The 12,442-nt window shown below is 34.0% G+C and overlaps 1 protein-coding gene across 1 annotated transcript; it reads left to right on the forward strand.

The window, feature by feature from the left end:
* The first annotated feature begins 786 nt into the window (after positions 1-786).
* Positions 787-1,386, forward strand: LOC141519501 (olfactory receptor 5B12-like). Its single transcript, XM_074231727.1, has one exon. The coding sequence runs from the start codon at positions 787-789 to the stop codon at positions 1,384-1,386; it is 600 nt and encodes a 199-aa protein (XP_074087828.1).
* The last annotated feature ends 11,056 nt before the right edge of the window (positions 1,387-12,442 follow it).

Here is a 12,442-nt window from a genome sequence, read left to right on the forward strand (position 1 = left end):
GTTAAGTGATGCACTAATAGTCTTTTTAATTTTTTTTTATTTAAGGCAATGGAGTTAAGTGACTTACCCAAGATAACACAACTAGGCAATTATTTAGTGTCTGAGACCACATGTGAACACAGGTCCTCCTGTATCCAGAGCTGGTGCTCTATCCACTGTGCCACCTAACTGCCTAATAGTCTTTTTGATAGATGATTACCACATCTATTAAGCTTATGTTCATTGCCAACTGTTCCTACCCTAGAAATAGTGACTGCGATCATTCCAGGACTAAGAAGTATCCCTGAGAACTCTGAGCAAAATATCTTTAATCCTCTCCTCCTCTGTTTTTAAACTTTTTTATGATTTGGTTACTCCCTCTTATTTATTCCCCTTTCTCTCTTCTTCCACAAAGTGAAACATATACTTGAGAAAAAATCTACTTCTCCACTCTCCCTTTCTTTGCTGATTTATGCCATAGAATATGACATTTGCCTTTCCTGAAGTGGGAAAGGTGACTCTGGGGGTTGTTACAATTGTAGTATATTTCAAAAGTAAAAAGTAATACTTATGTATTATTCTTATGACAAAAATTAATACTCTTATGAGAAAAAAAGGATGAGTGAAATTTGGGGGTGTACAGAAACTGCTGTGACAGCTACCAAGGGGTTTTTTGGTATCTTATTTGCTTATTTTTACACTTGTATGAGATTGGTTTCTGATTTTTTTTCTTGGAATCACTCATCCCACAGAGTAGATTTTCTGGCAATTGCTTTTTCGTTGCAGGTGAAAGGCATCACTCTAAAGATGACATCTATGGAGAATAGATCTGAGGTGAATGAGTTCATTCTTACAGGATTAACAGATACCCAAGAGCTTCAAGTTCCTCTCTTCCTCATGTTCACCCTCATCACCCTGGTAGGGAACCTGCGGATAATAGCCCTGATTTCCTTGAATTCCTGTCTCCACAATGCCATGTACTTTTTCCTCAGTAACTTGTCTCTGGTGGACTTTGGCTACTCCTCAGATATCACCCCCAAGGTGATGGCCGGGCTCCTCCTTGGAGACAAAGTCATCTCCTATAATGGATGTGCCACACAAGTGTTCTTCTTTTCAGCCTTTGCTAGTATTGAAAGTTTCCTTTTAGCCTTCATGGCCTATGATCACCATGCAGCTGTGTGTAAGCCCCTCCATTACAATACCATCATGACATCAACTATATGTGCTCATATGATCAGTGGTGCTTACATCTGTGGCTTCCTAACCTCCTCTGCTCTCATAGGAACCACATTTAGCCTTTCCCTTTGTAAGTCCAATATAATTCATCACTTTTTCTGTGATCTTCCCCCTCTCCTAGCTCTCACTTGTTCTGATATTCACACCCGAGAGATAGGGTCTTTATCTTAGCATCATTCAGTAGCATTTTCCCTTTCCTTGTCATTTTTTACTTCTTACTTCGTAATGTTTAATACCATCCTGAAAATCCACTCTGCTGAAGGGCGCAGGAAAGCCTTCTCCACCTGTGCTTCCCATCTCACAGCACCTGTGCTTCCCATCTCACAGCAGTGTCCATATTTTATGGGACAGTCATCTTTATGTACTTCCAACCCAGCTCAAGTCATTCAATGGACTCTGACAAGATGGTTTCAGTGTTCTATACTATTGTCATTCCTATGTTGAACCCTCTGGTGTATTGTCTGAGGAAGAAAGATGTTAAAAATGCTTTCAAGAAAGTTATAAGGGGTGGCTAGGTAGCATAGTAGATAAAGCACCAGCCTTGGAGTCAGGAGTACCTGGGTTCAAATCCGGTCTCAGACACTTAATAATTACCTAGCTGTGTGGCCTTGGGCAAGCCACCTAACCCCATTGCCTTGCAAAAACCTAAAAAAAAAGAAAGTTATAAAAGGACAACAATTTCAATTAATTCATCCCTTTTCTCAGAAAGGAAATTCAATCTATACCTACCCAACTCAGGGAAGCAGCCCCCAATTTTTCTTATATATAGAAATAGGAGTATAATCAAAAACATTTTAGAGGCAAAATTATGTAGCAGATTAGAAAAAAAGTAAAAAGACCAGAATTTATATTGTCTTAGATATTTCCAGTTGTAAAGTCATAGTCAGGGGGCTTCGGAGTATATCCTGTCTAATAAAACGGTATTGTTGAATTAATGTGCTTGGTTTCTTCTTATTGTTTGGTTGTGTCTGACTTCGTGTCCCCATTTTACTGCTTCCTTGGAAAAGAGGTGTTTCCCATTTCCTCTCCAGCTCATTTCACAGATTTCATTTCACCTGAGGCAAACAGGTTTAACAGACTTGACCTGAGTCACACACCTAGCAAGTGACTTAGACTCTATTGGAGCTCATGAAGATGACTCATGTTCATTATAAATCCAAAGTTCCTTCTAATGAGTCAAGTAAATGCACACATACACACAAACACATCTACATGCAATACATCTGTTGTGATGATTTGTGAGAACAGAAGATATTTTTCGAACAATTAATTGATTCCAGTCCAATGTTACTGAGTTGCTTTGAAGACAGTTTCAATGTTTATGGTATTGCTTATGCAAAAGCCTTTAAACAAGAGCTCATCTGACAAATGCTTAAGAATCAGCTCTTCAGAAAAAAGAAAGATATATGTGTGTGTGATATTTTAAAATGTAAAATTATTATTTTCTGTATCATGCTTTGAAATGTGTATCCTCAGCAAAACAATAAAGTCGCCATTTGTAAAATCTGCTGATTTCTACAGCTTAAGTACACATATTGAAAATGTAATTATGTCTTTATGAACCACTTGGAGTTGGCCTCAGAGCACCACTGAAGTGTGGCTACTTTTGGAAAGGATTCTAATCTAAGGGATGGTTCCAGGGGTCTGGAAAGGACTCTGATCTGATAGGAAAGAAATATTTCATTAAAATGTCAGTACAGTATTTTGATGCCAACGTCAATATAATTGTCACTCCAGTTAATAGATTCTTTTGCTGCTTTATATGTTTCTATGTCCAAATAGGATTTTCTATAGGATTGTTTTTAAAAATCTTTTTATTTCTTTCTATTGATGATCTATGGGCAAGATTTAGTAACTTGAATGATGTTTTAAGTGCTGAAGACCCATCTTAATCAAATAGCAAGAAATTAAGGACCATGCCATATCAACAATATGCAAACTGATTTTTCAGGGACTGCATTCTTCAGGGATAGTAAGCAAAAAAGAAAGGTAGAAAGACAGGTATAAATAGAGAGACACAGAGAGAGAGACAGAGAGAGAGACAGAGATAGAGACAGAATGACAGTGACAAAGAAATCATTTTATAGATGATTAGGCAGGACTAACCATGGTCCAGGTGAGTTCAGAATTCTTGTTGGAGAATGATGGTCTTTCATATGAGTTCTGGTTGGATTTCAAGTTGAAAGCAATAAGAGATTTCCCCGAGGAAGGAACTGAGGGCCAACTAGTAGGTTTTTGGCATTACTTTATTTGTTGTTTGTTTTCTTTATTTTTTTCATTCACATGCAAAATAACTTAAAAATTTCTTTCCACTTTCCCTTCCCACCATCCTGCCCTCAGCTGACCAGCCATTTTAGCATTATACATACATATTTGAGATAAACATATTTACAGATTAATCTTTTTCAGTGTGAGGGATTTGGATTAAGGGAAAGAGATATATAAAAGATTAATTTTTATAAAGTTTTCATCAGATACTAAAGGATTGGTTTTTTGTTTCGTTTTGTTTTGTTTTTCTTCCTCTGGATGAGGATAACATTGTCCACAGGATTGTCCTAGCTCTCTGAACTGCTGATAGGAGCTGTTTCCAGCAAGGCTGATCATCTCACAATGTTGTTCCAATATACTGATCTCTTGGTTCTTCTCCCTTCACTGAGCAACAGATCCTGTCAGTCATCCCATGGTTCTCTAAAGTCTCACCATTTGTGGTTTTTTATAGAACAATAATATTTCATAGTTTTCATGTACCATAACTTGTTTAGCCATTCCCCAACTAATGGGCATCCCTTTATTTCCATTTTTTGCCACTACAAAAAGTGATGCTGTGAATATTTTGAAATATGTGGGAATTTTCCCAATTCTTATGGTTTTTTTTAATATAGACCTAGAATTAGAATTTCTGTGTCAAAGAGGATGAACATTTTTATTGCTCTTTGAGTATAGTTCCAAATTGCTCACCAAAATGGTTGAATCCTTTCACAATAAAACCAGCAATGCATCAATGTCCCAGTCCTCCCACAACTACTGCAACATTGCTCATTTCCCTTTTCCTCATTCATCTTTGTCAGTCTGATATGTATGAAGTGATACTTTATTGTTGTTTTAATTTTCATTTCTTTATTCAAGAACGATTTGGAGCATTTTTCCCATATTTTATATATAGTTTTAATTTTTTCATTTGAAAATTGTCTATTCATATCCTTTGACCATTTAATAATTGGGGAATGGCTTTGACGCTCTGTCTCTATCTTAGAAATGAGACCTTTATCAGAACTCCTAGATGTAAAGATTGTTTCTCAGCTTTCCGTTTTCCTCCTACTTTTGGCAGCATTCATTTTATTAGTGCTAAAATGTTTTTAATTTAATATTGTCAAAATCATTCATTTTGCATTTTATAATGCACTCAAACTCCTGTTTGGTCAGAAATTTATCCCCTTTACATAGACTTGAGAGATAATTTCTTGGTCTACAAATTTATCTATGGTGTGGCCCTTTATGTCTAAATCCTGCACCCACTTAGGACTTATTTTTATATAGGGCATGAAATGTAGATCTATGCCTAGTTTTTGCCATACTATTTTCCAGTTCTCCCAACAATCTTTGTCAAATAGTGAGTTCTTCTGCCAGAAACTGATGTCTTTGGGTTTGTCAAACAGTAGGGTGCTGTAGTCATTTACTGTAGTTTCTTCTGAACTTATTCTAATCCACTGATCCCTTACTCTATTTCTTAACCAGTACCAAGCAGGTTTGATTAGAATTATTTTCCACATGTTGATAATATTAATTGTTCATTTGTGAATCAATTTGGGGGTTAAATCTAGTGGGTTTCAGTTCCTACAAATAAAGCCTGGTACATCTGAAAAAACATACAGTGGATAGTAGTGGAATAGTAATAAATTATCTGTCAATAAAATACTTGCAAGAAAAAATGCTAATAAAACCAGATTGAGGAATCATTTTTTCCAAGTTAGGGAGGTGATTGTACTGCTTTTCTCTATCCTTTACAGAGGTTTTGTTGTTATTCAGTTTTTCAGATATGAGCAACTGTGATCCCAAGGTCAATGATCATGAGTATTTCTTAACAAAGATGTAGAAATTTCTTATTTCTTTATGTGTTGCGTCTCCATCGTACAAATGAGCAGCTAAGGCAATTGAGCTTAATTGAATTGCACAGTATTAAAAACCTACTAAATGTTAAAGGTTGCAATTTGAACTTAGATATTCATGACTCCAAGCCTAGTGTTTCATCCATTGATGTAACTAGTTGCCCCTTTCTGAGTACCCCTGAGTATTTTCTTCAGTCCTGATCATTCCATTTTTGGAAGGAAATTGATAGCTTGTTCATGACCAGAAAAGATTTGATGAAAATAATTACAAATAAAGAATTATTAAGTAAATGTGTACATTTGACCTAACAAATCAAAATTTCATTGTGGATAACTAAAATCTTTGAAGATGTGTCTTGTGGAAGAGAGATTAGCACACAGCTGGGCCCTTGAAATTGGAACAGGGAGTCATGACTGACCTGAAGCAAAGAAGGGCTTTCCTAATGTTTGGACCAATTCAAAATTGACAGCATGCTTTGGAAACGTCTTCACTTTAGGGTCTTCAAGTGGATTATCCATTTTATCAGTGTATTATAGAGGATCTTCATTTTTCAGGCATGGGTGAAAGATTCTATCATTTTCTCCATTTATATCTCTCAAGAAATCCTACTGGAGAGGCACTTACTATTTCTATTGTTTATAACACTCTTTCTAGACTCACAAAGGCCTGAGTTTAAAAACCAATCTCAAACACTTACTAACATTATGAACCTGGATAAATCACTTAATCACTTAATCTGATTGCCTCCACACTCCCCCTTACTCTGAAAAAAAACAATCTGGACTAGATTGATCTCACTTGATCTTTCCTTTGTTGTCCTCAACCTAAAAATTTTCTTCCTGATCTTTATTTGGTATCATTTGAGGTGAGATTCTGGGAAAACTCCTCTGCATAAGTGAATCAATCTTCTGAGAAAGCCCTCAGAGAGGATGCTGTTATTGGATGAAGTTGATAAAATCTGATGATGAATGGAGATCCTTTTAGGTAAACTCCAGACTGTGCCATTAGTGGTCTCTGTGGTACCTTGTAGGGATTTTTTTTTTAATTTAAAAAATAATTAAGGAAGAAGTAGCAGAAGAGGCTGTTAGTTGCCACAGTAGATAAAGAGTGCGTCTGAAGCCTGAAGGACATCTTCCGGAGTTCAAATCTGACCTCAGACACTTTCTATCTATGTGAGCTTCCTTCAGTTGTTCTTATATAAAATGAGCAGGAGAAAGAACTGGCAAACCACTCCAGTGTTTTCTGCCAAGGAAATTTGGTCACAAACAGTTGGACTAGAGTGAAATAATGGAAAACCAACAAAATGGCACTAGAGGGAGAAGAATTTTCTTGTTTGTGGGCCCTTGTAAATACCTTTATGTGATTTTACTTTTGGTTAATGAATTCCATGAAACCCATTGCATAGTCTGCAATTTCTTTGGGGAAAGATTAAGACAATCTTTGACCAGATATCATGCATACATTGAGTGTTTTAATTGGAGTTAGAGCCCCTACTCCCCACATTTGGGGAAACCTAAACATAAGTTATATATAAACTATGTTTGAAAATTTCATTCACTTCACTATGAAAAAAGGCAACAAATCACCTCCCCAATATATATATACATACACACATATATATATGTATATATATATATATACATGTGTGTGTGTGTATATATACATATGTGCATGTATATATATATATATACATACACATATGTGTATGTGTATATATGTATGTGTGTGTATTTAGACCAACAATAATACTACCAGGTCTCTATCCCAAAGAGATTATGAAAAGTTAATATTACACATACATAAAAATATTCATAGTGGTTCTTTTCATAGTGACAAAAAATTGGAAATTGTTGGGATGCCCATCAATTGGGGAATGGCTCAACAAACTGTGGTATACGGATGTGACAGAATGCCATTGTTCTGTTAGAAATCAATAGTGGTCAGATTTTAGTAAAACCTGACAAACTTTACATGAATTGATGCTGAATAAAATCAGTAGAACTGGGAGATCATTGTACACAATATGTGATGATCGACTATGACAGACGACTCTTCTCAGTAGACGTCTCTGTATTCTGAATGTAGAATAATCAATAATACTTACACTTTTTTAGAATCTGTTATGTTTTATCTTTCTCATTGTTTTTCCCTTCTCTTCTTATTCTTTTTATGTTGAAAGTGCATATAACATGATTGTGTATAACCTCTATCAAATTATTTAATGTTATAGGGAGGGCTATGGAAATGACAGAGGAAAGAAAATATGGAAATATGGAAATACACAGTTAATAATCACAATTGTGGCATAAATTTTCTCTGATAAAAACTTCATTTGTCAAATATTTAGAGAATTGAATTAAAAATATAGAATTGAATCAAATATATAGAAATGAGAATCATTTATCAATGAAATTATATGAAAATCAGTTTTTACATCAAATGATCAAAGTGGGGGTGGCTAGGTGGCAAGGTGGATAGAGCACTGGCCTTGGAGTCAGGAGGACCTGAGTTGAAATCCAGCATCAGACATTTCATAATTCCCTAGCTGTGTGACCTTGGGCAAGCCACTTAAGCCCATGCCTTGCACAAAGCCTAAAAAATAAAAATAAATAAATGAATGAATGAATAAACAAACAAACAAATAATCAAATCAATGAGTGAATAGATGAATGAATGAATAAATAAATAAACAAATAAAGTGAATGAATACATAAATAAATAGAAAAATAGATGCATGAATAAATAAATGGATGAATAAATAAATAATAAATAATCAGAGCTATATATAGTCATTCGAAAAAATGCTCTAAATCACTATTGATTAAAGAAATACAAATTAAAACAACTTTCAATTACCATCTCATATCTATCAGATTGGTGAATATGGTAGAAAAGAAATGCTGGAAGACTTGGGAAATTTGAGTCACTAGTGATCCATTTGTTAAGTGATGTTCAGATTCGACCATTTTATTGAGGAATTTGGTACTATCCTGAAAGAACACTAAATGCATGCATACTGTTTGACCAAACAACACTACTACTAAATCCATATTTAAAAAAGATAAAAAATAAAAATGAATGTGTAATTAATTTACTAAATTATTTATAATAGTGTTTTAGTGGTGGCAAAGACTTAGAAATGTAGGAGTTACCCATCAATTGAGAAATGGATGAAAAAGTTGTATGTATTTGTTTTGGAATACTATTTTGGAAAGAAATGACAATCAGAATGCTCTTAGAAAAACCTGGACTAACAGGAATGGATCCAAAGTGAAATGAGGAGACCAGAACATTGTATATAGTGCTAGCAACATTCTATTTGATCAACTCAGAATGATAACTTTTCTCAACAATAAATTGATTGGAGACAATTCTGAAGTATTTATGATGAAAGGTTTTGTCCATTTCCAGAAAACGAATCCATGGAGTCAGAATGCAAATCAAAGCATACTTTTTTCAAATTTTCTTCTTGTTTTTTCCTTAAGTTTTTTGCAATATAACTTTAACATTTTGCATTACTGAACTTGTATAAACTACAACATACTTTTTGCCTTCTTAAAGAAAGCAGGAAGGAACAGAACTTGTGACAAAATATTGAAGAAATATTAAAATAGTTTTTAAATTTAATTAAGGGAATAATAAAATATTAAAGTAAAAGTTAAAACACTTTAAATTGTCTCTCATTACAAGTGAAATTTAAATATTATTATTTAAATTCATCTTCAATATATGCTACAATTTTTTTTCTACACAGTGAATTGTTAAATGACCGGTTGGCCAACAAGAATGAGTCATTCGATAGATAGTTTCTGTATGAGTATAGCTAACATACAATTTCTCATATGGTGATGACGAGGATGAAAATGAGGGTGATAATTATGATGATGATGATGGCTAGCAGTTATTAATGACCTCCCATGTGGCAGACACTGGGCTAGGTGCTTTACAAATTCTATCAGGTTGGATCCGCACAATAAGCTTAGGAGAAATGTGAACTAAAGCAGAGGTAAAATGACTTGCTGAAAGTCACATGGCTAATGTCTGAGGATGGATTTAAACTCAAATGTTCCTGACTACAGAACCAATGTTCTGCAAAGTGCCATATGCTCTGACATGGTTGTGTGAGTTACAATATGTGCAATTTCAAGTAGGGAACACCTTGGTCTCTGGGTAACACAAGTATAAAATTGTGCATGCCTTCTTTCCAAAATTTCATCTTGTCAGTTTTAATGGAAAATTTTAACCAGTGAGATTTATTTTTTGACTCTTAAATAGATTTTTCAGTTGGATTATTGTCCCACTTATATTTTTGCCATTTGAGAATTTCTTGTGTATATCAATGTTAGCTTCTCTAAGTCCAGTGTTGTTTCAGGGTACACCAAGACAAAAAAGTTTGTCCATGAGCAATCAAATTTTAATGTTAAGGGAATATATCTGCAGACCTAAGAGAGTGACAGGATAAAATGGGGTTTGGCAAAATAGATAAATTAAAAGCTCTGAATAGGTTTTGAAAAATGAATGGTTATAATACATATATATATATATATATATATATATGATAATAAGAACAGAATTTTAAATTATAAATGATTATCCTGACAAATGTCAAGAGAATAAGAGTGTGCAGATATGCTTATTTGCACATTAGAAGTGAGAAAATCAAAATTCTCCAGGATAGGTGTCTTGCCTAAAATTTCATAGTGACCTCCAATTTCATCTCAGGACTTCTAACACCAAGTTCAATGATTCAATTCCCTGTCTTATTATTAGATCTTTCCAATGAGCAATATCTCTTTTATGACCATCATTATGTTTGTTCTTTGAGACAATTTTGCTTGCTTTGAGTTTTGAGATAATTGCACCCATTTCAAAGAAGAGTAGATCAAGATTTGGAGATCTTTCATAACTTGGTCATTGTCATTTTGCTAGGAGATGGTTGACACTAGACTGGAAGCCAGTTTTAATTAATGGTCTTGTCCAGGTACCTTTTTAAAACAATTTGTTAAAGTACTAATGAAAAAAAGTTTTTCCCCATGGTTAGAGAAGAATTAATGGCTTGTTTTGTTCATGACTTGGCAGCAGAAATGCCAGGTATCACCAAGGGGCAAGTCCTCCCACAAGAGCTGGAGGGTTTTCAGGTCTGCAAAAAGTCCCTGGCCCTACCCTAAATTCAGTTACTGACCTTGAATCCTTCCATTGTAAAGTTTAGTCCTGGGGAATCAACTAGTGGGTCAAATTTCGTAAGTAATTCATTCACTCACCTCTTTTGTGTGTGTATGTTTTGCAACTGAATTGAATGTAGGCCCACAGTGGGTATCACTAGCTTTACTGCCATTCATGTCACAGCTGTGGCCAGGAGTGACAGCTCTATTCTTAAGAACCTTTGAAATCTTTGCCCCAATAAATAATGAAGAGATTATGTTTCCTAATTTAAGGACTTCGAGGTCAAACAAGGAATAAAAAATTCTAGATTATCCAGTCCCAATTACAGAGCTTTTGTAGACACTAATATGGCATAATAAAAATCATTTCTGGACATAAAGGCAAGATGATCTGCATGAAAATCTTGTGTTTCAGATACTGACCCACTACTATCCCTATGGTAAGTCTATTGATATATTTCCTTATTCATGAACTGTATATAGTTATACTTAGGATACTTTCTTTTAATAGGCTATCTAATGTTTCAAATGAAATTCTTTATATTAATTGTGTTTAAACATACAGGGTTTCCAAAAACACTGCTTATTAGCCACTACTCATAATTTGTAAAGTTCCTCATCATTTAGAAACTGTAGGAATCATTGGAGGGCCAGTGATTTGTAGTAGAAAGGAACATTTAATTTAACAATGTTGATTAATATACTGTGTCCAAGGCACTGCATTAAAAATGTAAGGGAAGAGTTTGATAAGAAAACTGTGATTATATAGAAGGGCAAAATCCTGAAGGGTAAAAACAAATATTCATATAATACTTAAAAAGAATTTCAATTTTCACATTTGAATTTTTGAATATTTGGAGATAATTTCTAGCATTATTATGCCCCTCTAACACATACTTTAACAAATAAGTAACCTGAAGCTTTTTAACTGAAATATTTGTTCTGATGAAATAATTAATAATGGACTGGTGTGGGATTTAAATTCACATCCTATTGACTCAAAGATCAATGTATATTCTACCATACCACACAGTAGGAAATACACAGTAATACTGTGTAGAGTTGTAGCATTTAGCACTATCTCTTTATCTTTGTGTTTCTCTGAGAACATGTTTATCCATTATTATATAAAATGCTGATCATGGCAAGTGTCACTTTTATTTCATTTGATTCATGACACTTTCCTTAATAAACAAACAAATGATTCCTTTGAACCATTGTGACCACTATACTTTAATAATTATTTTTCCCATCTTCCAAATGAACAGATAGAAGAGCAGAAGTATTGAGTGGTTTCAATGAAATCACAGAGCTAAATAATGCACGTCCAAGAAAGAACCCATTTTTAGTTTCCTAATCAACAATCTATCCAACAGAGACTTATTGATCAATATCTGGGTATTTCTAATATAAAACAAATTTGTCAGTTCTGGTGACCAAGAAGGGCTCTCTCTGATCATGGGAATTCAAGAGGACCCAATCTTGAGCACATCAGTGAAAGAATTTTCAAATATTATGTCTTTACATATTAGATTCAATGTTATCAGTTATAGAAATGGCAAGCCTTATATGTATGAGTCAAATATTAATATAAATCTTGACTCTAAAATTATTGTTTTCTACTCAATATACTTCCTATTATGCTAAAGGAAAATCTGTCATGTTGCAAGTTGCAGCAATAGATTTTTTCTCTTCTAAAATCTATGAGATGTATATACTGAGTAATCTCACATTAGCCATAATAAAAGAAAACAAAATGTCTTTCACTAAAATATTATGAAGAAGAATGGTTATCTTTAAAATTTATATCGGGGAAAAGATTCACAGTATTATTTATTCAGAGATTCAAAGTATCTGAAGATATCAAATTCAATGCCTTTTCTTTTTCAATGAGCAAACTGAGGTCCATGATAATCAAGGAGTAAATGATATTAAGGAATTTTTGAAAAATAACAGAG

The sequence above is a fragment of the Macrotis lagotis genome, chromosome 3, assembly GCF_037893015.1.
Source record: "Macrotis lagotis isolate mMagLag1 chromosome 3, bilby.v1.9.chrom.fasta, whole genome shotgun sequence".
NCBI classification, from domain to species: Eukaryota; Metazoa; Chordata; class Mammalia; order Peramelemorphia; family Peramelidae; genus Macrotis; species Macrotis lagotis.

What these genes read in the sequence shown, in the direction of transcription:
- LOC141519501 (XM_074231727.1), top strand. Translation starts at nt 787, where the DNA reads ATGACATCTATGGAGAATAGATCTGAGGTGAATGAGTTCATTCTTACA.